At 62.6% G+C, this 26210-nt stretch overlaps 2 protein-coding genes across 2 annotated transcripts; one reads left to right on the forward strand and one right to left on the reverse strand.

Moving 5' to 3' along the window:
- Nucleotides 1–361: 361 nt before the first annotated feature.
- Nucleotides 362–16658, reverse strand: SP1 (Sp1 transcription factor). Its single transcript, XM_051775419.1, has 6 exons — nucleotides 16578–16658; nucleotides 15386–15480; nucleotides 13249–14749; nucleotides 6140–6308; nucleotides 5187–5386; nucleotides 362–4462 (listed from the first exon to the last, which is right to left on the reverse strand). The coding sequence occupies exons 1-6, from the start codon at nucleotides 16582–16584 to the stop codon at nucleotides 4146–4148; spliced, it is 2289 nt and encodes a 762-aa protein (XP_051631379.1). The 5' UTR covers nucleotides 16585–16658; the 3' UTR covers nucleotides 362–4145.
- A 1784-nt stretch (nucleotides 16659–18442) lies between these two features.
- On the forward strand, nucleotides 18443–26168 carry LOC127464947 (uncharacterized). The gene is made up of 5 exons (XM_051775420.1): nucleotides 18443–18643; nucleotides 21009–21168; nucleotides 23203–24070; nucleotides 25359–25465; nucleotides 26095–26168. The coding sequence occupies exons 1-5, from the start codon at nucleotides 18443–18445 to the stop codon at nucleotides 26100–26102; spliced, it is 1344 nt and encodes a 447-aa protein (XP_051631380.1). The 3' UTR covers nucleotides 26103–26168.
- Nucleotides 26169–26210: the final 42 nt, after the last annotated feature.

The following is a 26210-nucleotide window of genomic DNA, read 5'->3' on the forward strand; positions in this document are numbered from 1 at the left end:
CCCACAGCCCCAGTTCCCCAAAACCAAGCTCTGTGCTTCAGTGTCCCCTGTCCCCACAGCCACAGCCCACCAAAATTGAGCTCTGTGCCTCAGTGTCCCCTGTCCCCACAGTCCCAACACCCCCTCAAGGCACTGCCAGTCCCCAAATTGAGCTCTGTGCCTCAGTCTCCCTCATCCCCACAGCCCCAGCACCCCCAAAATCGAGCTCTGTGCCTCAGTGTCCCCTGTCCCCACAGTCCCACTGGTGCCGTGCCTCAGTTTCCCTCTATGGGACTGCACCCCTGACCCCCCATAAAACCAGCTGTGCCTCCCCCACCCCCAAATCAACCCAACCCCCCCCAAAATCAATCCCCCTGCAGACTTCCAGACAACGCCAGCGACTCGTGTTTATTACAAAAGAACTCGTCGTTCCCCATTTACAAAGGAGCCCCCCAAAACTAACAATTTTCATCTAAGTCTTTTGTACAAAAAAATAGCACTTTGGGACCCAAAAAAATCGCCCCCAAAAAATCAATCTTTTGGGGGTTTTATGACATCAGCCACCGGATTCGTAAAAACCAATTCCCCCTCCCCCTCCCCCCCAAATTAAAATAGAACAGAGATGGGACGAGATCAAACAGGGAGAGAATTATTGCCAGTTTGGGGGGGGCAGTCCCCCCAGGACCCCCCCACACTGCATAGAGAACCGGCCCCGGCCCCCCTGGAATGAAGGGGTGACAGTGGATTAAAGCTGGGAGATGGGGCAGCCTTGGGGACAGCCCCCAGCCCCAAGAGCCCCCCGACCCCTTTGGGGGGAGCAGGAGGGGAGCGGGGGGGACTCGTCCCCAACCTGTCACCCCTCTATCAAGGCACGTTTGTGTGTGTGTGTCCCCGGGAATGACTGGGGGGGTCGGGGGGGGGGGCTGCCGGGGGGGTTTGGGGGTGCTGGGGGAGGTTTGGGGGGTGCTGGGAGCAGGGCAGGGACCCCAGTGCTGCAGAGCCCAAAGGGGGATGATCAGGCCCAGCTGCCCCCCTGGCAGCAGGAGCAGGGCTGGTGGTGTCCCCCCCCACCCCAAAATCCTCTGATCCCCCCCCAAAAACACAGGGGAGCAGCCCAGGCGCTGAGCAGAGCCCACCCTGGGGTCTCCTGGGATTCCCTCCCCACACCCCAGCGGCGTTTCCATAGGAAAGTTAAACTCCATCAGGGACAACAGGGAACATCACCTGGGAAGGGGGGGGGAAGGACACAGGGAACAGCATGGGGGGTGAGAGGGACATGGTGAACATCACCGAGGGGGGGCACGGGGAACATCACTGGGGGGACACCCCAACACCCCTGGCAGAGCCCGACCCCCGCCGAGGGTCCGGGATCGGGTTTGGCACTTGATCCCTGCTGGGCATGGGGGGGGCTGGGATGGAGCAGAGCTGGGCTTGGGGTGGGGTGGGGGTCAAGGACCTTCCCCTCACCCCTGGGTGGGGGTAAACAGGTTGGGGGGGGGGGGAGGAGAAATCATCTATTGACAATTAAATTAAGAAACCTCCTTGTTTTCTCCCAATCCTTTGTGGTTTTCCAGGCACTGGGGTGGGTGGGGAGGGGGGGGGGAGCTCATAGTGCTTCACAGGGTATTAAAATACAAATGCTTAAAGTTTCCTATATAAAAATATACAAATGCAAAAATAGATATCGAGAGAGAGAGAGAGAGAGAGAGCGGGGATGGAGGGGGGGTGAGGGGGGTGGGCCGGGCCCTGAGCCCCCCTCCCCGCAGAGCTTCTGCCGCCTTTGCTTTTTACAAAAAAACCCCAAAATAAAAACAGTCGCGCTTCACAGTTCGGCCCCGGCTGGCTGGGGGGTCCCGGGGGGTGGGATCTGGGGGTCTCTGCCTCCTGGGAAGCCTCTGAGTGTGGATAAACTCCGAGAGCAGGGGGACACGGGGCACTGGTTGAATTCCTCTCCAGAGGGTTTCCCAAAGGGATTTTGGCAACTCAGCCCCCACTGCCAGCACCCACTTGGTGGTCCTGGCTCTGCTGGAGTATCTCCCAGGAAAAGGGGGTGTCCCAGGAGCGGGGTGTCCCCAGGGGTGGGGTGTCCCTGGAGTGGGGATATCTCCCGAGTGGGGTGTCCCAGAAAGGGGGTGTCCCAGGAGCACAGGGGTGGGGTGGCCACTCTCCTCATGCCACGGAGATTATTCCCAGGCAGGGAAAAAAAAAATCACCTCTTTGTAGAAAATGCCCCAGCAGAAGCCCTGAAGGGGGGAGGATATCCCAGGCAGGTGGGATTTATGGATCAGGGGGCGATCACAGGGGTCCTCCCCTCTGTACCCCCAAGAGCAAGGGGGTCACACACCGACCCCAACACCACAAACAGGGATGGCCCCAGGCCCGTCCAGCACTCTGGGACCCTCTCCCTGAGCTCAGCGCCCTCCTCATCCCCAGAGCCAGGATAGTTCCACATCCCAGGGTCATTCCTGGGACCCCCATCCCACGCTCTGCTCCCCCCTCCAGCTCAGACTGAACTCCTTGCTCAGCTCACCCCAAAACTGCTGCTTGAAAACAATTCAAGATTTCTCCCTGTAGCCTCCAGGGAGGGGAGAGGGGGGGAGGTTGGGATCCACATCCCATATCCCACCCTGTTTTGGGATGGAATCAACCCCCCCTGGCCTGTTCCCAACGCAGGGAGCACGGATATCATCTGGGGCAGGAAGAGGAGGGTGTGGGAGGAAGAACGGAAAGGACTGAGCTGTCCTGGCCCTCCCACGGTGGGAAGAGCCGGATATTGGAACACCAAAAAGGTTTTTCCTGAACTGTACCCCATTTCCAAACACCCCTTTTCTTTTTTAGGAGCCACCTCCAAGCAGTGCCACAACAAAACCCTCGAGTGCCATCCCGGTGCTTCCCCCTTGCTCCGGGCTGGATGAGCTCTGCAGATGCTCCTTTTTCCTAATTATTATTATTATTATTCTTAAGACCAATGTTGGTTGTTAAAAAAAAAAAAATCAACATTTCCCCTGAGGAGGCTCCAACTGCCCCCAGGGAGGGTCCTGGCCAGGTCTCAGCCCCTCTGCCCACGACCCCCTGTGGGAGCGACTCCATGTGCTCTGATCCCACGGGACAGGGATCCCAGTGCTCCACTCCCACGGGACAGGGATCCCAGTGCTCCACTCCCACAGGACAGGGATCCCAGTGCTCCACTCCCACGGGACAGGGATCCCAGTGCTCCACTCCCACGGGACAGGGATCCCAGTGCTCCACTCCCACAGGACAGGGATCCTTGCCAAGAAAAGGGCTGGCAAAAAACAAAGATCCAAAGGAAAACCCGCCAAGGTCCAGTGCCGGCAGGGGAGGGCAGTGGGAGTACAAGGGTGAAAAATCCAGTGGAATCTCCCCCGAAAGAAAGGAATTACAGAATCACCTCAAAGCAAAGCATCCGACAGCCCGAGGAAGGGAGGGGGAGTGAGGGGGGGTCAGGGGATTTTTAGGGATTATGATGTAAAATGGAATCCAGGAAGGGAAGGAGAGCTCGGGCACCGTCCGAACCGCCCCAGAGGGACGACCTGCTCCAGGATAAGGCATCAAAGGGACCACGCCATGGTCGCAGCAACATCTCTCTCCTCTCTCAAACAAACACATTTCATATTTTTATATATATAATAATAATATAGAATCTTTTCTCTTTTTTTTTTTTTTTTTTGCTTTTGTGTTTTTTTTTCCTTTTTTTCTCTTTTCGTCTGTGTGTGTGTGCCGTCATTTTGTCGGTATCTCTGTCAGGTTTTTTCTTTTCGTTTTGGTTTTGCCTTTTTTTTTTTTTTTTTTTTCTTTTTGCTAAAAGGATCACGGAATTTTTTTTTTTCTGCTTTTCTCTTTTTTCTTTTTTTTTTTTTTACCAAGGCATGAAGGCGCCGACGACGGCGGCTGCGAGGGCGACGGAACCTCGGGCGGGGCGGGGAGGGAGGAAAGGGGGAAAGGAAAGGGCCAAAAAAAAAAAAAATAATAATAATAAGGTCAAGCCAAAATTAAAAAATATATATATATAGCTCTGGCCTTTGAATGTGGTCGGCGGCCCCGGAGGTGGCAGCGATCCTGGTCGGGGGGTTAGTGCTGGAGGCGCCGAGGGCCCCTCGCCGTGACGCCGCGCTCCGGCGGCTCCGGCGGCTCCGGCGGCTCCGGGCTCAGAAGCCGTTGCCGCTGATGTTGATGGACTGAAGGTCGGCCACCTGCATGACGTTGATGCCGCTGCTGGCCAGGCGGGCGATGCCCTCGGGGCAAATGGCCTCCATGGCCACCATGTTGGTGGCGATGAGGGCCGAGGGCGTGGCCCCGCCGTTGCCCTCGGCCGAGGCCGCCGTGTCCATGGGGACGGCCGAGACGTTCATGGCCACGTTGGTGGCACCTCCCTTCTTGTTCTGGTGGGTCTTGATGTGCTTGGAGAGGTGGTCGCTGCGCATGAAGCGTTTGGGGCACTCCGGGCAGGCGAATTTCTTCTCCCCTGGGAAAGGGAGGGAGAGGGGGGGTGAGGGATCCTGGGGGGAAGCTCGATGGGATTTTGGGAAAAAGTTCTTCCCCCTGAGAGTGGTGGGGCACTGGACAGGCTCCCTGGGGATGCAAGAGCTCAAGGGACATTTAAGAGATGTAACTTCACAGAATATCGAGTTGGAAGGGCCCCACAAGGATCACCAAAAATCCAACTCCTGAGTGAGGGACTGAACCCACAACCTCAGTGCTATCACCAACCTCCTGAGCTCATCTCAGGGTTTGCACAGCGCTCCTGGAGTTGGGAATTTGGGATCCTGGCCGGGGTCACTTGGGAGGGAGAGGGGCTAAGGGACCCTGGGGGGGATGGGGAAGCTAGATGGGATTTTGGGAAAAGGTTCTTCTACCTAAGAGTGGTGGGGCACTGGACAGGCTCCCTGGGGACGCACAAGAGTTTCAGAGATGTAACTTCACAGAATATCGAGTTGGAGGAGCCCCAGGAGGATCACCAAAATCCAACTCCTGAGCGAGGGACTGAACCCACAACCCTGGTGTTATCACCAACCTCCTGAGCTCATCCCGGGGTTTGCACAACCCGGGGGTTTGGGTTTTTGGGATTGGGCAGGGCGGGGCATCGCCAGGGCTGTCCCGCACGAGGCCGGGAGTCGGGAGCGGATATCACCAGGAGATTCCAGGATTCCCTGGCACTCCAGAACCCCCAGCAGCCCCCCGGGCCCTACCTGTGTGCGTGCGCTTGTGCCGCTGCAGCTCGTCGGAGCGGGTGAAGCGCTTCCCGCACAGCACCCACGTGCAGATGAAGGGCCTCTCGCCCGTGTGCCACCGCAGGTGAGCCCGCAGGTGAGAGGTCTTCCCGTACACCTTCCCGCAGCCCGGGATGTGGCAGATGTGCTGCTTCTTTTTACCTGGATCCCCAGAGCTCCTGTTAAAAAAAAAAAAAAAAGAAGGGGGAAGAGTTAGACCCGTCCCTTGGAGGGAGAACTGAGCTCTGCTCCGTCTGAGTCAAGAAAAGTCTGGATGAGTGAAAAATCAAGGGGATGTCGCTCCAAGCCCGGTTTTTGTCCCTTGGTGCAGGTTAATTGTCTTTGCTCTCTGTGTGGAGCAGTTGTGGCGTGTCCTGTGGGGAGAACAGTGAGCAGACACCCCGAAAACCGGGGAGGAAAAGGGGAGAATTTGAGTTGTGAGCTGGAAAATGTGAGTTTTGGGAGGCTTTTTCCAGCTCACTCGTGGCTGGCATCCATCCCAAGGGGAGACACGCCGAGAGGTTGGGGAGCTCCTGGGTTTTGCTTCTCTCTTCTTTTGCCTTAAAACAGGTAACACTGAGCTGGGGGGATGTGGATCTGCTGGAGGGCTCTGCAGAGGGATCAGGACTGGCCAGAGCCACGGGATCAATGGGATTAGGCCCACCGTGTGAGGTTCAACCAGGCCAAGGGCTGGGTCCTGCCCTTGGGTCACAACAGCCCCATGGAACACTCCAGGGATGGGCAACAGCAGCTGGAAAGCTGGAAAAGGACCTGGGGGTGCCCAGGTGGAGATGGGGATGTGGCACTTGGGGACATGGGTTGGTGGTGGCCTGGGCAGTGCTGGGGAAACAGCTGGACTCGGTGACCTCAGGGGCACCTTCCAAGCTAAATAATTCCACTGGGGATGCCAGATCCGTGGTGGAGCAGCTCACCTGCCCTCTCCTTCTTTGCAGTAGGGACAGGTACAGGCTTCCCTCCGTGGTTTCCGTCCCTGCTGGGGCTGGGGGTCGGGGCTGGTCTCTCCCTCCTCCACCGCCGCGCTCTCGTCCCCCAGCCCGTCCCCGCTGGCACCGTGCAGACCCAGCTGAGCTCCGTGGTCACCTGGAAGAGAATGGGAGGTCCCATGAGAGTTATGGCAGGTTCCTCACATGGGAGAGAGGAGGTTTGGCATTAGGGCTGGCTGCTCTGCCCCCGAGTGCACAGGCATCCAGATTTCCTGGGAAAAAGGCAGTGCTGGGCAAGCCCTTTGCTGTCAAGGACCGAAGCAATCCCAGATCAAAGCACCAACCAGGGAGCAGAGCCTGACTCGGCTCTGCCCACGTCACAGGGCACAGGGAGCAGCTGGGATGCCATCCAGGATGTCATCACGTGTCCATGCCCCAGCATCCCGTGTCAAAGCACACGTAAAATCCATATATCCCTGCAGATGGTCCCCTTCAGTCCCCTCTGGTCACTCAGGGAAGGGGGAAACACTTGGCTGAATCACAGCCTGTGACCCGGAGCTCTGGCTCCAGCCCTCATCCCAGAGCCCCAGGATGCACAGGAATATTGTCCCAGGCCAGGCCTGGCTGCCTGATGCCACCCCAGGGAGGAGGAAACTGTCCCTCTGATGGCGACACAATTTTAAGCCTCACCCGGAGATCTTTGGCTGAGCCCTCCTGTACCTCAGCAGCCACATTCCAGTTTAGCAATTTTAGGACAAAATCTTTCCAGTGCCCCCCTTCTCCAGCTCCTGGGATGTGTTTACAGTCAAACCCCAGCATGGAGGGAACCAGGGAGGGGGTTTTAAGCTTTCTAAGCCAACGCTGACAGCTTGTTACAGCCACGGATTAGAGATTCCCCCCCGGCCGGGAAGAGCTGCTGGAAAAAGGAAGGAGAAAACACACGTTCTCTCCCAAAAATACACCAGGGAGGGCGAGAATCCAGCCCTGACGCCTTGGAATGGCTTCAATCCTCAAACATGCAAAAGCCCACGCGGCGTTTTCCAGGCTGTTGGCACGTCAGGAGGAGGGGAACAAACCCAAATCCTCCCGCTGGTAATCTCTGGCTGCATCTCATCAAGGTATAAAGACAGGATGGGGAGGGAAGGCAGATCCCAGACGTGCAGGGATCATCCCTCACTGACCAGGAGAGCCCAAGTCTCCAGGATATGGCAGGTTCAGGGGAAAGCTGGATAATTCATGTTTATTATCCCCACTAATACACATCACTGCTAAGACTAAAGCTTCCCTGGAGGCTCCCAGGCCCCTGCTCCACGCTCAGGTCAGCAAAGCCCTGCAAAAATATATTCATGGAGCAAGGGGGGGGGGTTAATCCTTGGAAAAGCCTGGGGAGGAAAGAGGGACTTTAGGAAGGTGGGAGATAGGAACTGATCTTGGCTCCTGAACCCAGCCCTGCTCTGCCAGCACGGGATGGGGACCTCTGAGACCCCCCAGAAACAGGGCAGTTTGCTGATCTCCCACTAAAAACCCCAAACCCCGGAGCCTTGGCTTGGGAATTTTCTCCAGACAAGGCCTTCCTTGTCTCCTACCTGCTGCTCGGAGGAAAAAAGCTTCGGTTTGGTCGCTTTATTTAGCAAACTAACAGGAGGCGAGAAATGCCCGGTGGAGAGGAGAGAGAGGAGCTTTCACATCCACCCCAGCCGACCTCAGGAAAGGGGAAACAGACCCCACGTTCATTTTTAGGGGAAGAGCTGGAAATAAAACCCAAAACCAACAAACCAGGGCTCCTTGTGCAAACTCTGCACCGCTGGCAGCCGTGCCAGGGCAGAGGCAGGAGAGGACAAGGGGGGGGAGTTGTCACCATGCACGACGTGGCTTCCAGGCACAAGGAAGTTTTAAGGCAAAAAGAAAGGGAAGAAAACCCAGGGAACCCCCAACCTCTTGGCATGTCTCCCCTTGGGATGGATGCCAGCCACGAGTGAGCTGGAAAAAACCTCCAAAAACTCACGTTTTCTAGCTCACAACCCAAATTCTCCCCTTTTCCTCCCCAGTTTTCAGGGTGTCTGCTCACTGCTCTCCCCACAGGACACGTCACAGCTGCTCCACACAGAGAGCAAAGACAACCAAGCTGCACCAAGGGACAAAAACTGGGCTTGGAGCGACATCCCCTTGATTTTTTGACTCGTCTGATTTCCTCAGTGATTTGCAAAATGAGTTAATCTGCACCAGGAGCTCATTGATGTAAACGAGCCAAGCTCTGCCTCAGCGAGTCCTCAGAGCTCAGGGAACACAGGGCCCAGCTGCACGAGGATGGGGCAGGTTGGGAGCCTGCAGCCCTCTGAGTAATTGTGCTTTAATTTGGGGGTTCATGACTTGAGAAGTCACCGGCCAGTTGGACAACTCCTGTAATTGCCAGAGGTTTCTGTGAGTCACGAAAAATGACACTTCCTTTGGAGAGGGAATAAATAGGGCTGGAGCTGATGGGTTAAGAGTGAGGTAGGGAATCACCTCGTCCACTTTGTGACATCCCTGAATCCTCCAGGACTTGCCACACACCTTTGTCGTGCTGCAGACTGACAGACAGAGCTCCTTTGCTCTCTTAATTCCTGTCTGGATTGTCACAAAACCGGGATGAAGCCTCTGGTCTTGCCACAGCCTTCACTGGGGCGAAAGCACTCAGAGCACCATAGTACAGGCAGGTCCCATCAAACCACCCCAAAACCACCAGGGGAGGTAAAGAGAAAAATCCCTGAGTGAGGAGTATGAAAGGAAGGAGGACAAGGGCGATTCCCACAGGAGAAGAAGCCCAGCAGGCCTCTCCCATTGCACCTGAACCTCCGGATGCCTCTCGCCCACTGCAGCCAAGGGCAGACGCTTCTCCGAGCCACAGATCCCGAGTTTTTAATCACATCCCTCCACAAAGGAGGAATCTGTGCCTGTATCACTCACAGCATCTAACCCAGGCATCCTGGGATGGGATGGGGAGCTGGCTGGAGGTGGGAGCCAACTCTCTGGAAAGGAGCCACATGGAAACTCCCCCAGCCCCGGGAGCCAGGATGCGGCTCCTGCACGGGGCGATAAGGATGGGGCTCCAGCAGGGCTGGGGTGGGCACAGATAAAAGAAAGGGGTAGATCAGGGTCTGGCAGACGGGCCGGAGCCGGGACAGGAACCTCTCCCGGGAGGAGTCACGGGGTGGGTGAGCGGCACCCGACCCGTCCGACCGGCGCGGCTGCCAACCCGCTCCCAGCCCCGAGCCGAGCCCTGGCCTGGAGCAGGAGGAGGAGAAAGACAAGGAAAAGGAGGAGAAAGAGGATCAGGGCTGCCCCATGAAGCCCAAGAGCCACAGGGATTTTTTGTGGAGCACAACTTCCCCGGGACAAAGCTGCACTGCGTTAACACAGCCTCTGTCGGGATCACCCCCTTTTCCCAAGCAAACCCTGGGATCTCTCGGGATTTGTGTCCGTCCTCCTGTAAACAACAGGGAGAGAGGTCAGTCAGGGAATCCAGAGGGGATGTAAAGTCCAGCCCAGCTGGACTTTAGAGGAGGAAGTTTCACAATATGACTATTTTCTGACGTGATGTCATGGGCGCAGTGAAACAAAGCGACGGCACGTCACGGAGAGATCCTGTCAGGGCTTGATTCCCCTTTTCCCCTCCCCTCCACACTCGATGCCATGCAGTTGTCTCATCAAGGCCCTGCTACAAAGCTGCCCTTAAAAACAGAAAACAGGAAACAATCAGGTCTTTGTGCCAGTGGCCTGACTCTGGGAAGAGCCCTGGAAGGACAAAGTGGCAGCAGAGAGCCAGGATGTCTTTGGTGAACACATTCCCAAGGGTTACTTCCCCTGTGGAGGTTTTTTTCCTTTCAGGACAGCCCTGATGTCCAACTGCTGATTCTCCCACAGCCTCCATCCTGAGCCTTGGGAAGGAGCTTGTCCTGCCCACACATCCCTGGGCAGGGGCACCCCCCCCAGTCCCACCAGTGCTCTGGGCACCCACCAGCTCCATCCACCCCTAGAATCAAACATCCTTTAGTGCCCCCCAAAACAAGGGGGTTTAACTCCAGAGCTAAGCTCAGGGGAAATCACCAGCCAGGTTTACCCAGCACACAGCTCAGCCAGGTAGGGCTCTGCCAGGGGCAGGGGCACGAGGGCAGAGCCACCAGCACTACATGGATATGGAGCTAAGAACAGCCTCCTCCTCCCTACAGTAAAAGGGGAAGAGAAACCCCGGTGTCACAAACTCCCTGCCACCCCCCTCTCCCCATGCAGGACGTCCCCTCCCTGAGCGGGCTCGTGGTGACATTGGGGTGACTTTGGGGTGACGCTGCTCTCCTGGCTCACAGCCCCACTAAGGGGTCCCGGTGTTCCAGCCCCCACCAGTGCCCAGCACACCCCTAGAGCCCCCGTCCCTCACCCAGGCCAGGCCTGGTGCCCGCCCCGTGTGGGGAGCGCTGGCACCAACCCCGGGGCGGGTTTTGGGGCACTGCCAGCCCAGGAAATCCCCTCCCCGGCTCTGTGGGCGCCTTCCCCTCGGAGCAGAGCCGGCTGCAGGGCCTGTTCGCCCACATACCAGCCCCTGACAGTCACAGACCTTCCTGTGCCTCCTTCCAGCCCGGCTGAGGAGGAGGAGGAGGAGGAATCAGCCTTCAAGCCACCTCATTAGCACAGACGCTGAGTTCCATCGGCTCTGCCTCACGCCCAGGGAGCAAAAAAGCTGAGTTTTAATGCCCTTTTCGGGTGTCATTTTCGCCTGGGGGGGCTCTTTCCTTTGCCAAAAGGAAAGTTAAAAGCAGAAATGTCACCAGCAACTGCCCTTGAACTCCTGCAGGGCTGGGAGACACAGCCCCCCATCCACAGAGTGGGGTCAGGAGAGGGGTCACGGAGAGGCTGCAGACCCCAAGGAGGATGAGCTGAGCTCTGGCAGGATTGCAGGAAGGGGCAGCAGATGTGGCACTGCCAACCCAGAGGGACAGCTGGGACCACCACAGCCCTTGCCACGCACCCCTGTTTCCCACCCACCACCCCACAACACGCTGCAGGATCCAAGACCAGCTACAGCCTCCCCTGCCCAGCAAGCCTGGGGCTCGTTTTCCATTCTCCTCCCCTGGAAACAGAGGAGCATTTTCTGCTACAAAAATCCCTCCCAACTCTTCGCCTCGAGCAGAAAGTTCCAGCACATGTGGGGCGAACTCACAACCGCTGGGGAGGCTCCACACGGAAAACGCTCAGGGATTTGGACGACAGGCAGTGTTGGGAACAAACTGCTCTCTCAAATTCCCACTGGGAGGGACCCGCACTCACAGCCCCTGGTGGGATGGACTCAGGTCCAGGGGGGGTTCAGCAGCCCCTGGAGAGGGGCTGGGGGACAAAGGGACCCATTGCCACGTCTGACTGGAGAAAAACTCCTCCAGCCTGGAGTCAAACCACGTAAATCCTGTCACTGGATCGGCACCAGGAAGCTTGTCCTGGCCACAGCTTCCACCATCTCATCCCAGGAGCCTCCCGGACCATCCCACCGAGCTGGGTGCCCCCCAAAAAAACGCTTGGAACCCCTGCTCTGGCTTTTCAAATGTCAGCACGTCACGGCAGAGCGTGAGCTGTGAGCAGCGTGAGCTGTGAGCGTCACTTCGCGTCCTCGGGGCTGGGGCAGAGCCAGGCTGGGAATTCGTCACTGCGGATCAAGGGCTGAACAGCCGCTGTTCAGCAGCAGGAGGGGGAGGAGGAGGAGGAGGAGGGGGAGGAGAAGGAGGAGGAGGAGGAGGGGGAGGAGGTGGCGGCTCCCCAGCGTGAGCGCGTTGGATGGGTGGTCTCTAGAACGTTCCTCCCTGTCCCACCTCCGGGGGGCAGAGCCAGGCACGAATACAGGAACTGGGACTCGCCCATGCGTTTCTCCAGCGCCTCCAAAACAAGGAACAAGCTCGGCCTCGGCGTGAGCAGCCCCAGGCACGGGGGGGAAACCACACACAGACCCCCAACTCTCCCCTGCATCCCCACGGATCAAAGAGGCCACGGGCGTCACCCCCCCTCCGGGTCCAGCCCCTCGCGGGTCTCTCTGCTCGGGGAAATCCAAGGATCAGGCTAATCCCGGGCTGTAGTAACCCGTGGATGCCTGCGAGCCAAGCTGCTGTAGCAACAGCCCAAAATAATGCTGCAAAACAACCCCGGGAGAGCAGCAGCCGCCGCCTCTTGTGAGAGGGGAGCACGAGTTGGATTGAGCAACATTTTCTGCTGCCTCTCAGCTGTGACTAAATCCAGCAACAGCCCTCTTAGCCAGAGCCAGAAAAAAAAAAAACAAACCCAACAAAAAAACCCCAAGGAAAACAGTGGAAAAGCAAGCAGAGAGCCTTCCCAGAACCGATTCCTTCCGCGGAGGGAGCTCACGGCCCCTCGGGCTCCAGGCACGGCCCCTCCAAGGGAAGCCAAGCAGCCTCCAGCTCACTCCCCACACCCACATGTCCCCCCTTCCCGGGCAGTGGGAGGCGATGGAACAGATCCAGGGGGATCTGAGCAGGGTGCCCTGTGCCCACGGGACCACGAGGAGGTCATGGTGTCCTGCAGCAGCACCCGGACACTTCACTTTGTGCCCTTTCTTCCTCCCCTGTGTGGAAATTCCCCGTGGCTTCGTGACTGTGTTTGTTTTGACGAGGTTTTCAGTTAATCCCGAGTTTTCTACAGCCCTGACTCTTTCCTCAGGCTCAGCTGAGGAGCTGAGCTGGACTTGGGTTCTCCCTTCAGCCCTGACCCGAGACCCCCTGGGTGGCCATCGGGGCAAGACAGTGGCCTCACACAAACCCACACATCCCCTTTGTCCCCCCACCTTCCCCCTCACAGCCACCTCCTCCCTTTCCACTCAGCCCAAGAGTTAATTAGCTCAGAAACTCCCCCCCTAAAAAAGACTTTTAGTGCCTTGTGGTGATCCACAGAGCTTTCATACTTCCTCCCGAGGGAGGAAGCCAGCCCAGATGCCAACTCCATTTGGCACAGACCACCCCCAGCCCAGCCCTGGCACGGCCCAGACGCGGCCGAACCCGGCCGGGTGACGCCACTTCCCCCTCACCTTCCTCTGCCTGGCTACAAACAGGAACCAAAGCACTCACCAGGGGCGTTGGCGATGGCCAGGGGCAGCCCCTGCAGCTGGTGCACCTGGATCCCGGATGCTCCCAAGGCACTGAGGTTAATAGTCTGGAGGCCCGGCACGGAGGAGAGCTGGGCAGCGTTGACGGTGACGGTGCCGCTGGGGAGGGAGGCGATGGGGGTCAGCGTGGTGCTGGTGCTGCCCGTCTGCCCCAGCGACACTCCCTGCATGGGGGCCAAGGTGATTGTCTGGGCCTGGGGGTTCTGCACCTGCAGGTTCTGGAGCTGGATGGTCTGCCAGCTCACCTGCCCGTTGGGACCCACCGTGGGCGTGCGGATGATGATGGGGCCGGAGTTGGGGACAGCTTGGAGCTGCAGGTTCTGCAGGGCGTCCTGGGAGATGGCTTGAGTGGCAAAGGTCTGGCCGGAGAGCGGGGCGGTCTGGAGGGCCTGGATTGTCTGCCCTCCTTGGACCAGCTGGGGCTGGATCAGGATCTGCTGCTGCTGCTGCTGTGACTGCTGGCTCTGATCCCCCTCCTTCTGCTGCCCTGGCTGCAGAGCCACCCCGGACACGGGGCTCTGCAGGGAGTCCGAGCTCGGGACACTGCTGGCCCTCTGGGGCGTCTGTGCCTGCGAATTGGTTCCCACCGTGGCGCTGGTGGAGAAATTCATGACCCCCACGTTACTGGTGGTGGTGGTGGTGGAGTAGCTGTTGGCGTTGGTGAAGAAGGCGCCCGAGCTGGCCTGGGACGAGGCCGTGCTGGCAGAGCTGCTGGTGGCACCCGAGGTGGCCGGCTGGGAGCTGCTGTCCGGGGAGCCCGAGCTGCTCAGGGTGCCCGTCTGGGACGTGGGCGCCAGGCTGGCGGCCACGCTGTTGACCGGCAGCAAGGTGATGTTGCCGTTCAGGGCCACGGGCACGTTGGCCACGTACTGGGTCTGCCCAGAGAGGCTGTTGTTGGCCAGGCCCACGCCCTGGATGGGCACTGCCTGCTGCAGCAGGTTGGGCATGGCGATGAGGTTGCTGCTCCCCGCGCGGCTCGTGATGATCTGCTGGTTGGAGCCGGGGATGATCTGGAGCTGCCCGGAGGCATCCTGCTGCACGTTCACCTGGGCGGGGGTGGTGGCAAACTGCAGCTGCTGCCCGTCTATGGTCTGGAACTGGGGGATCACCTGGTACTGGATGTTGGGGATGACTCCCGGCAGCCCTGTGAGCACCTGCTGGTTCTGCAGGCCCGAGGCGGAGGTGACCACGTACGGCCCCGCGCTCACCGGGCGGCTCTTGGAGGCGTCACCGCTGCCGTTGCTGCCGTTGCTGCCCGGCTCCTTGGAGCCCGTGGGGGTGCTGGAGCCCGCCGAGATGATCTGCCAGCCGTTGGCCGACTGGGCGATCTGGGCGGCGGCCGCGTTCAGGTCGAGCTCCCCACTCCCGCCTTGCTGGCCCTGGGAGCTGTTGGAGTTCTCGTTGGGAGATTCGATGCGGCTGCAGGTGGCTGCCAGCAGGGCCAGCGGGGAGGGCTGTGACTCCTGGGAAGGAGAGGAGGAGTTACACGGAGAGGAGGAGGAGGGAGGCGGCCCCAGGGGCAGACCCGAAATGGAAAAAAAAAAAAAAATGAAAAAAAAGAAAGGGGAAACAAAAAAAACTTAAAAGAGAAAGCAGGGAGGAGCGTACTCGGAAAAGATAAACACTCCTTCCTGAGCGAACCCACCCATAGCCGGAAAAATACAACTGCCAGGCAGAGCGCTGTCAGGCCGGGACGGCCTGAACCCATAGGGAAAAGCCCTCTGGGAGGGAGGAAAGGGGAGGGAAAGGCGAGAGAACACGGCTCCTCCACCCCGGAGCCGGGAAATCTCCCTGCAGCAGAACAAACCCCTGGGAAGGCCGGTCCTTGCCGGGCTCCCCCGACCTGGAGAAGGGCCAGTGGGGGCTGTGGTGTTGTTGGGAGCAGGGGAACTGCGTGTCGGCGAGGAGGGGAAGCCCCGGGCGGTGCAGGCTTGGCAGCGCTAGCCCTCCCCTCCTCCTCTTCCTCCCCCCCCCGGCGCAACGCTCGGCCGGGCCCAGCAAACACCTCGGCCCGGCCCCTGGACTTTGCCACGAGTTCCCCGGGGTTGAGCAGAGCCGGGCAGGGGCCGGCCGTCCTCCCCCACACCCCCTGCACTGACCTGGGCCTCCCCGCCGCCGGCGCTGCTGGTGCTGCTGGCGTCGCCTTCGCCCTTGTCGGGCTTCACCGCCGACATCTCCTCGGGGCTCTCCTGGTCTGCGCGGGAGGGGAACGACAGCCCGCGTTACAGACATTTTGGGGCAGGGGAAGGGGCACGAGGAGCAGGACAGCCGGGCAGGGCTCTGGGGTGAAGGGGGCACACACACACACACACCAAGTGCTCCGGAGCGCCGGTGGGAAGGGGTTTGGGAAGCGGAGGGAGCTGCCAAAGGGGAGCTGGCAGCGGGACAGGGGGGGGAGGACCCGGCCCCGCTCCAGGGCCCAGCTCCTCCCCAGCCGCCCGGGACACTCCCTGGCTTCCATCGAGGTCCTCCCCGGGCCTCCCCCTTCCCTTCCCTTCCCTCCTGCCCCAGCCCCGTGGATCCACCCCGGGATTCCCCGCACCGTGGATCCAGCCCACGGGATGCCCCGGCTGGAACTGCCCCCCCCCCATCCACGCGCCCTGTGACACCCCCCCCCGCCCCGTCCCTTCTCCCCCCAAAATCCTTCCTCTCTCACTGCTCAGGAGCCTCCTCATCCTCCGCCACCCCGCACCCCGGCCCTGGGGGTCCCTGCCCACACCCCAAGCCCCCTTTACCGGGGTCTCCTCCAGCTCCCACGCTGGGTGTGGGGGGGGTCGAACCCCCTGAACACCCCCCTTCCCAGACCTCCCCCGCCGCTCGCACCTTCCCACGGCCCCCCCTCCCGGGCCCCCCCGCCCCGGCTCCCGCATCCGCCCACGCCGGGCGCCTTCCCCGGGAATGGCGGGCGGGGGGGAACCACCGGTACCTGCGCTCACACCCTGCCCCCGCCATTCTCCCCCCCTTCCACGCCCGATCCCCCGGGACCCCCTCCACGATTCCAGGGCCCTCCCCGCCGCCCCCTCCTCCTCCTCCCCATCCCTGCCCCCCGGTCCCTCCCCCGAGGCTTTTCCCCCTCCCCCGGGTCCCTCCCCCCAAAGGGCAGGTTTCCCCCCCGGGCGCGGCGCGGGGCGAAGGCCCGGCCCGGCGGGGCCTCGGCCCGGCCCGGCGGGGCGGGGCCGCCTCTGGCCCCTCCGAGCGGGCGGGCGCGGCGCCCGCCTTGCGTTGTGTGTGTGTGTGTGAGAGAGAGAGCCCGGGGCCCCGCGCGGCGCTCGGGGCCCGGCCCGTCCTTACCGCTCATGGTGCCGGGGCCGGGCCGGGCGCGCGGGGCGGGGCGGGGGCGCGGGCGGGCGAGCGGCCGAACCCGCCGGTGCCGCCGAGGGGCTGCCGAGGGAGGGGCCGCGCGCGGCAGCCGCGGCCCCGCGCCCCGCCCCCCGCCCGCCCCCGCAGCCAATGGGCGCCGCGCGCGGCGAGAGCGACGGGCGGCGCGGCCAATGGCGGGCGAGGGCGGCCCTGGCGCGCGCGGGGGAGGGGCGGGGAGGGCTCCGCCCCCGCGGCGGCTCCGCCCCCTGTGGGGAGGGGGGAGGGGGAGCGCGGCGGGCGGTGGCCAATGGGGGGCGGGGGGAGGGCGGTGCCGGCCAATGGGCGCCCGCGCGGGCTCGCGGGGAGACCCCGTACGGGAGCGGCCGCGGCGGCGGTGACGGGCGTGAGCGCCGGCCAATGGGGCGTGGGGGGGCGGGACCGGCGGGTAACCGGCGCCAACCGGCCGCGCCGCGGTGGGGGCGGTGCTCCCGGAGTGACGGGCGTGTGGACCAATGGCGACTCGCAAGCCGTGGGCGCCGCGCCAATCCGAGCGCCGCTCGGTCTCAAACTGGCCAATGGGCGCCGCGGGGAGGCGGGGCCGCGCGGCCTTGGGGGTGACGGCGCCGCCGAGGGAGGGGGAGCCGCCATGTTGGGCCTGGGTAGGGCCGGGCACCTCCAGAGCCGCCCGGGACCCCCAGAGCGGGCCGGGACCCCCCCCGGGCACCCCTAGACAGGCCCGGGACTGCTCTCGACTTCCCTCAGTACCGTGGGCCGTGCGCGGCTCTGCGCCGCCCTCCCCTTCCGCTTTCCCCGCCACGAGCCGCCTCGGCCCTGTCGCAACAGCCGCCGTGGCGCTGCGACGCGGTCCTGCTGCACCCCCGGCGCCCTGTCGCGACATCGCCCAGCCCTGTCCTGACAGCGCCCAGCCCAGGCCGCCCCTGCCCCGGGAACGGGGGTTGGGGTGTTTACAGCAAAAATCCTCCATTTTTGCCGAAAATCGAGGGGTTTGGTGGCGAACGAGGCGGGAGGTACCGCCCCCTTCCCCCCCCCTTTGTGATTTCCCCATTTCCTGGTGCTTTTGGCCCAATTCTCGGCCTCGGGAAGGTCTCGCGGCTTCGGCCCGGTGGGGCTGGTTCAGTTCGGGGTCTCGGTCCTCCCCCCCCGACCAGGGGAAATAAACCCCCCCTGCAGAGCGAGGGGCGTGGGGACAACCTGTCCCTGCCCTGTCACCTGTCCCGATCCCAGATCCTGTCCCCAGCCTGTCCTTGTCATGTCCCCAGCTCCTGTTCCCTGTCCTTCCCCTGTCCCCTGTCCCTGTCCTGATCCCACGTCCTGTCCCCAAACTGTCCCTGTCCTGTCCCTGTCGTGTCCCCAGGTCCTGTTCCCTGTTCCTTTCCTGTCCCCTGGTTCTGTCCCTGTCCTGATCCCAGGCCCTGTCCCCAAACTGTCCCTGTCTCGATCCCACGTCCTGTCCCCAAACTGTCCCTGTCCCGTCCCTGTTGTGTCCCCAGGTCCTATCCCCTATCCCAGTCCTGTTGCCTGTCCTCTCCCAGTCCTGTCCCCGTCCTGTCCCCCCAGACCTGCCCGGGGTGGGCTCACAGCCCCCTGCCCGCTCTGTCTCCCGAGAGAGAGTCACCGCAGGACCCCCCCTCAAAGACCCCCCTCTTTTAGCCCCCCTCGCCCCCAGCACCCCGTTACCCCCAGTAGGATCCTCATCCCACTGACTCCTCTCTGGCAACTCCCACCATTAGGACCCCCAAACCCTGTTACCCCCCATCGGGACCCCCCAGTTAACTCCTCAAATTAACCCCTCATTGCCCCGCCCGTCTGGACCCTCCCAAATAACCCCCCCGGCCATGGGACCCCTCCCCAGTGTCCCCAGTAACCCCAGTGCCCCCCCACACCCCCCCTGGTGGTCGCAGCCCGTCGGTGCCGCCCCGGGCGCGGGTCTGTCCTGTCGCCTGGCGGGGGCGCCAAAGGAGCCGTGTCGCGACAGGGACGGCGACACCGACAGGGATTGGGACAGGGGCAACGACAGCGACACTGACAGGGACACAGTGTCCTGTCACCAGCCCTGTCCTGTCCCCGACAGTGACGCCGACCCTGTCCCCCACCTTGTCGTGTCATCAACAGGGTCCTGTCCCCAGCTGGGGGACAGGAGTGGCAGCAGTGACACTGACAGTGTCCCCCACCCTCTCCTGTCACCAGCGGTGTCCTGTCCCCAACAGTGGCACTGACAGGGGTGGCACCAACATGGCACTAACCCTGTCCTGTCCCCAGCAGTGTCCCCAGCCTTGTCCTGCCACCAACAGTGTCCCCAACAGTGTCCTGTCCTGTCCCCGAACAGCATCCCCAACCCTATCTAGTCACCAAGTGTCCTGCATTGTCCCCAGCCTTGTCCCCAACCCTACCCTGTCCCCCACAGTGTCATCAACAGGGTCTTGCCCTGTCCCCAACCCTGTCCTGTCCAGTCCCCAGCCCTGTGCTATCCCCAGTGGGGTCTCCAAACCAGGGTCCTGCTCTGTCCCCAGGATTGTCCCCAGCCCTGTCCTTTCCCCAACAGGGTTCCCAACCCTTCCCTGCCCTGTCCCCATCCCTTCCCTGCCCTGTCCCCAACCCTGTGCCCACCTCACACTGGCCGTGCCAGTGCAGGACATGGCCCTGAACAGGGGCTTGGACCAGTATGGGGCAAACTGGGAGGGGAAAGAGGGCACTGGGATGGGGAAAGGCGGCACTGGGACCAGTCTGAGGGGATCGAGGGCACTGGGATGGGGAAAGGGGGCACTGGGACCAGTCTGGGGGGAACGGGAGCACTGGGGCCAGTCGAGAGGGGCAGCGGGAACAGCCTGGGGTGCCCACCCTCCCCCTGCACCGGGTCCCCCCCTCCCCGAGCGTCCCCCCGAGCTCCCCCCGGGCCCCCCCGCAGGTCGCGGCCGCGGAGGAATCAGGGCGACGCCGGGCGACTCCCAGCAATTTTGGGTTGGGAACCGCAGAAATGCAGCGCGGCGCGAGCCAGCACGGCCCGGCCCGGGGACAGGGACGGGCGGGGGGGGTCACAGGGCCTGGGGGGGGCCGAGGGGGCCCCGAGGCAACACGGTCTAGGGCAGCTTGGGGGGGACCCAGGGCAGCTTGGGGGGGGGCTCAGGGCCAGGGGGGTGATCACTGACAGCTTGGGGGGGGGATTCTAGTACATCATAGAGGGGTGTCTCAGGGCTGGGGGGAGTCCCTGAAAGCTTGGGGGGGTCACAGGACGTCCTGGGGGTGCTCCCTGGGAGCTTGATGGGGGGGCACAGGGATTGGGAGGACATGGGAGGTACCCCAGATTGCCATAGGGGGGTCCTTGGCATCTTAGGGGGGGGACACAGGGCACCACGGCAGCTTGGGGGGGGGATCCTTTTGGCGACCTGGGGGGGGGGTCCTTTGGCAGCTGGAGGGGGGGTCAGGCCCCCAGTGTCGCCCCCGCGGCCGCCGCTGCCACCGCTTTGATGTGGCTTCTGCACCGCAGAGCAATGGGAGCCACATGGCAGGGGGGACACCCGGCGCGGGGGGGACACCGCAGATGGGGGACAGACGGACGGGGGGGGCGGACTTGGGGTCCCCGTGGTGCTGGGGTCCACCACTCTCTCCCCAGGTGCACCCCTGTCCCCCCCCTCGGGGTCCACCCCTGTCCCCCCTCTCCCCCGGGTCCATTTTGTCCCCCCGGTGTCTGTCCGGCCATCCCAGGGTCTGTCTGTCCATCCCGGGGGTCCGTCCTTGGCCCCCCCCCCCCACACCCCGGGTCGTGCCCGTGTTCCACCCCCCACCCTGTCCCCCCGTGGCCCCCGCAGTTATTTCCAGGGATAATTCCCGGGATAATTAGAGGGTGGGAGGAAACACCGCGGGCGTGGGCACAGCTCAGCCCCGGGCCCCCCCGCCCCGCCCCGGCTTCCCCGTGTGTGGGGACCCCCCACCCCACCCCGGGCTCTCCCTTGTCTATTTTGGTCCCTCTCTGTCCCCACAGGTCCTCCCACATCCCCGTGTCCCCTCCAGGTGCTCCTGGTGCCTGTGGGTCCCCCTGTGTCCCCTCATGTCCCCCCAAACTCTCCCATGTCCCCATGGGTGCCTTATGATCCCATGGGTCCCCCCTGGCTCCCCCGCGGTCCCATGGGGTCCCCCGATCTCCTCTGCAACCAAACTCATCCCCACGTGTCCCCCCATGTCCCCTGTGTCCTCATGCCCCCCCTTCATGTCCTCCCTATCCTCCTGTGCCCCCACACCCAACAAGTCCCCCCGGACCCTCCATCCCCCACTGTGGGGAGGCTGAAACCGGGGGGATGGGGAATCAATGGGACCCCAGGGGGGTCCCGAACACTTGGGTCCCCCCCGGTAGCGTTGGGGGGGGGGGGCTCAGCCCCACTCTGAGCCCTCGGAGCCTCCCCCCAGGCCCCCCCGGCCCGCGGGGCCCGTGGGCGCTGGTGGCCGGCGCACCCAGCGCGGGGGCTGCGCTATTTTGGGGCCTCCGACCGCAAGGGAAACATCCGGGGGCCGGAGAGGGCGGGGGGGGACACACAGGGACGGGGGAACACGGGGGCCTCCGCCGGGAGTGCGGGGGGGACCGGGGGGGGCCGCGGGGGTCACCCCCCCGGGGGTCCCGGTTGGCAGCCGGGGCGGGGGGCTGGGGGCAGAATGGGGGGGCTTGGGGACAGCAGGGTAGGAGGACACTGTGCGGGTGGGGAACCGCATTCCCAGTGCCTGCCTGGACCCAGTCCCGGTGCCCTCAGTGCCCATTGCCAGTGCCTCCAGTGCCCGCTCCCAATACTCCCAGTGCCTAGTCCCAGTGCCCACAGTGCCCATTCCCAGTGCTCCCCACTCCCAGTGCTCCCAGTGCCTCCAGTGCCCCCCGTGCACACATGGCAGTGATTCGGGGCTGGTTCTGCTCCCTCCTGAGGGGCTGCAGTGCCCCCGGCCCAGCCCCCGTTGTCACCACGGGAGGGGTAAGGGGGGGCTGCCGCGACCCCCGCGCTAGGTGGGGGTGTCCCCTGGCCCTGGGGACCAGGATGGGGATGGAGACGACTCCAGCTCTGCAACCTCCGTCCTGCTGAGACCCCCCAAACTCGTGTCATGGTGGGGGGACTCACGTCAGACTCTGAGCCAGAGTGAAAAATGGGGGTAAATCAGTCAAAAGGAGGGAAGGAGAGATGGGAAGAAGGGATGGAGGGATGGAGAAAGGAGAGAAGGAGGGATGAATGGGAGGACGGGCAGATGGAGGGATGGAGGAGGGGTCGGGGGGCTGCCGGGGGTCAGCGGACGGAGCGAAGCCGAGCCCCCCCGGGGGAAGGAGCCCCCCCCCCCCCCCCCCCCCGCTTCGTGTCCCCCGCCCCCGCGAGGACCCGGCGTCCGGCCGGGGTATAAATACCGGGTAATTGCGGGGGCCCGGCGCGGCCGCGGGGCCGTGGGCGGCCGAGCCCGGCGCCGCCCTGTAATCAGCCCCCGCCGCCGCCCCCCCCGCGCGGCCGCCCGGCTTTGAAGGGTCCCGGGGGACACAGAGGGGTCCCCACCACCCCCAAGCCTTGGGGAGGCCCCCACCCCAATTTACACCCCCCCATCTGGGCACCAGGCGTTGGGGCAGCTCCCGACCCCCCCTCTTTGGTGAACCGAAGCCTCGCGGTCCGCGGTGGTGGGAGACACCCCCCCCCCCCAAAAAAACCCTTATGGTGTGCCCCCCAAAAAACCCCGTGGGGGGGGTGTGTGTCCCCTGCCCCCGCCGTTGGCTGAGGAAGAGGAGGGATGGAGCGGCCGTCCCAGTTTGCTCCCAGTTTGTGGGCAGTGGAAGCCCCAGAGAGGGGGGGGCCGAGGGGGGGGCCGGTGGTTGTGGCCTTCGGCGGCGGCCGCGGCGCCGGCGGCGGCTCCGGAGCGGAAAGCCCTGAGTCAGGGCTGGGAAAGGGCCCCGCTGGCTCCCGACCGGCCACGGCGGGGGAAAACAGGGGAAGAGGGAAATCGAACAGAAAAAGGGAAAAGAAACGGGAAGGAAAAGGGGAGTGAAAAAAAAAAAAAAAAGAAAAAGGGGGGAAAACGGAAAGTGGGGTGGAAAAAGAGTGGTTGGAACAATCCCTAAATGGAGGGGAAACTGAGGCACGAGGGGGTCCCCAGCCCCATGTCCAGGGCCACTCATGGCCCTGTCTCCAGTCCTGCTCCTGGCACATGTCCCCTGTCCTTGTCCCCATCTCTGTCCCCCCCCAGCTGTGTTGCCACTCTCTGACCCCCATCCCTGGTCCCCCCAGCCCCATCCCTGCTCCATCCTCAGCCCATCACTGACTCCTGGTCCCATTCCTGGTATCTCCAGTTCCAACCCAGGCCCCTCTCATCCCCATTCCTGGCCCCCTCCTCTCCCCATCCCTGGTCCATCCCTATCCCATCCTTATCCCTGGTCCACCCATTCCCATCCTGGGTCCAGTTCTATTTCCATCTCTGCTCCATTCCCATCCCTGGGATCTCCAAGTTCATGCTTGGTCCTGTCTCCATCCCTGCTCGGTTCCTCTCCCTATTCCATTCCTATCCCATCCATCCCTCTCCCCATCCCCATCCCAGACCCTCATCCCCATCCCTGCACCATCCTACTGGCACCTTTTGGGATAAGAGCCCAGGGGTGCCTCAGCTCTCCCTTCTCCTTTTGTCCCTTTCTGCTCTTTCCCCTCCCCATTCATCTATTCCTTCTTCTGCTTTTCTCCTTCCCTCCTTTCCAGCACTTTTCCCACTCCCATCCCCTTCCTTCTCCTTTTCCTGCTATCTATCCTTCTCCCCCCTCTTCTTTCCCTCCCCCTTTTCCTCCCTATTTCCTCTTCTCTCCTTAATTTCTTTCTCTTCCTTTTTCTTTTCCCTCCTTTCCCTTCCTTCCCCCTCCCCACTCTTCTCCTTCCCTCTTCCCCACAGTCCCCCCCTCTTTCAGCCTCCTCATCTTCCTCTCTCCACAACTTTTTCTTTGCCTCCTTCTTTCATTTTTTTTCCATTTCCTTATATATTTTTCTTTTCCTTCTCCTTGACCTTTCCCTTTTCATTTCCTTTCTATCTTCCCTATTTTTCCTTTCCCTTTCTTCCTCTTCTCTTTTCTTTCTCTCTTTTTTTTCCCTCCCTAATTTCATCCCCTCTTTCAACTCCTTGTTCCTTTTGCTCAGACTCCTTCCCTTCTTTTTCCCTTTCTCTTCTTTTCCTTCCCCTTTTCCTTTCCCTTTTCCTCTTCCCCTTCCCCCTTCCCCCGGCCCCCCCGCCCTCGACCCCCCCCGACGGGGGGCGGTTCGGGGCCGGGCTCCCGCTCCCGGCCCCGGTCCCGGCCCGGCCCAGCCCCGCCGCAGCGGCACAGCGGGGCGGGCGGCGGCCGCGGTGCTCCCTCCCTCCCTCCGCACCGAGCCCCGGCATCCCGGGACACCGGCACCGCGGGACACCGGCACCGGCATCCCCGCCGGCGGGACCCACCCCCGGCATCCCTGGACCACGGACCCCGGAGCGCGGTAAGGAGTCCAGGGATCCTTTGGGATGGGGGACCACCCTCCCCCAGGACCGGGACCCTTTGGGATGGGGGGTCCCCCTCTGGGGACAGCGACCCTTTGGGATGGGGGATCTTCCCCCAGGGACAGGGACCCTTTGGGATGAGGGACCACCCTCTGGGGACAGTGACCCTTTGGGATGGGGGATCTTCCCCCAGGGACAGGGACACTTTAGGATGGGGGATCCCCCTCTGGAGACAGGGACCCTTTTGGGATGGAGGATCTCCCCAGGGACAGGGACCCTTCGGGATGGGGGATCCCCCCCAGGGACAGGGACCCTTCGGGATGCAGGATTTCCCCCCAGGGACAGGGACCCTTCGGGATGGGGGATCCTCCCCCCCAGGGCCAGGGACCCTTCGGGATGGGGGATCCCCCGCCGGGGACAAGGACCACCCCCCCAGGGCCAGGGACCCTGTGTTATGGGACCCATCCCTTCTCCAGGATGGGAGAGACCTTCGGGGTACAGGACCCCCGAAAGACTGGGACCTGTGTGAGGCCTGAGCATCCCCCCACGGTCCCTGTGCTAGGGGACACGTGTGTCCTGCTGACCCCGGGGAGGGGACAGGGACAGGGGGATGGTGCTGAGTGCCACCTTCACCCCAAACTGCCCCCTCACTGGGGACGGGTCCACCCGGAGCAGGAGGTCCAGGATTAGGGGTGTCCCTGGATGTAGGGGACCAGGGCTGGGGTTTGGGGACGTGGGACTGGGGACAAGGGCTGGGGTTTGGGGACAAGAAACTGGGGACTTGGGGGACCAGGGACTGGGGATGAGGAGACAGGGACTGGGGAACTGGAACTGGGGACTGAGAACTGGACCCGGGAGATCAGGGACAAGGGATTAGAGAACTGGAACTTGGGGATCAGGACAAGGGGTTGGGGACCAAGAACTGGAACTTGGGGATCAGGACAAGGGGTTGGGGACCAAGAACTGGACACTGGGGATCAGGGACAAGGGATTGGGAATTTAGGACTGGGGACCCCCAGAGCAGGGGCTGAACCCCTCCCTCCCAGGAGGAGACACAGGAGGGCTCAAGGTCCCTGACACAGCAGGAGCCACCAAGCTGTCACCGCGTGCAGCAGCCACTCCTGCAGCGAGTTTGTGCCGTTCTCAGCCCGCAGCTCCCGGGGCTCCTTCCCTGCTCCTAATTTCCCGGCGCAAGCGGAGCTGATTTATGGGAGTTTGACACTATTTTAAGCGTGCGCCTCCGTTTGCCGCTCGCCCTGGTTTTAATTACCTCGGCTCTCGCGGCAGGGCAGCGTTCCCGGGGCACAGGCCTGGCCCTTGTTATCCTTGGAAAACCGGGAGCGCGCTTGCGGCCGCGGCCCGGGGCCGGCGTAAAAATAGGCGCAAAACCCACGGTAAAAGGAAGGCGGGGGGTGGGGGGACACCCTAAAAAAAAAAAAAAAATTCAAAGAAAAAAAAGCTGAAAAAGCCACAAAGTGGGCGAAGGGATAAATTTTTTAAAAAAGAAAAAGAAATTAAAAGTAAAGGGAGACCTGGGGGTGATGGGGGTGAGGGGGCTCAGCCCGCGCAGCTGAAAGCCATGACGGGTATAAAAGCAGAGGAAGTCGCCTGGGGAGGGGGGAGGCCGCAGAGTAATTCGATTAAAAGGCCATAAAGGCAGAAGGAGCTGAGATTGGGGGCGGGGGGCAGCCACCAGCACAACCCCCCTATCAGCCCCTGGAGAAGCCCCTGGGAGGGTGACGCTGGGCTGGGCTGGGGGGACACGGGGTGGTCTCAGCTCTGCGGGGGAAAACTGAGGCAAAGAGGAGAGGGAGCATCGGGGGTGGGGGGTGGCACGAGGGGCTGGGGGCAGCTGAGGGGGTGGGCGCTGCTGGGTGCCCCCCTGCCCCAGTACTGGTGCCCCCAGTGCTGGGCGTCCCCTTGCTCCGAGTGCCCCGGCACACCGGGTGCCCCCCGGGACCGGTCACCCCGCGGAACACGGTGCCCCCCAGCACCCTTAACACCCCCTCCTCCTCTCCCACAGGCTGCTGAGCACCATGGCCGTGAGCCCCCGCTGACATCACCTCCCCGCACACCTCGGGGTGCTCCCACCGCCGCCCCCCGACACCTCGGGGTGCTCCCACCGCCGCCCCCCGACAC

The sequence above is a fragment of the Manacus candei genome, unplaced genomic scaffold (genome assembly GCF_025592945.1).
Source record: "Manacus candei isolate 608988 ecotype Guabito, Panama unplaced genomic scaffold, ASM2559294v1 h1tg000296l, whole genome shotgun sequence".
In the NCBI taxonomy this organism is placed as follows: domain Eukaryota; kingdom Metazoa; phylum Chordata; class Aves; order Passeriformes; family Pipridae; genus Manacus; species Manacus candei.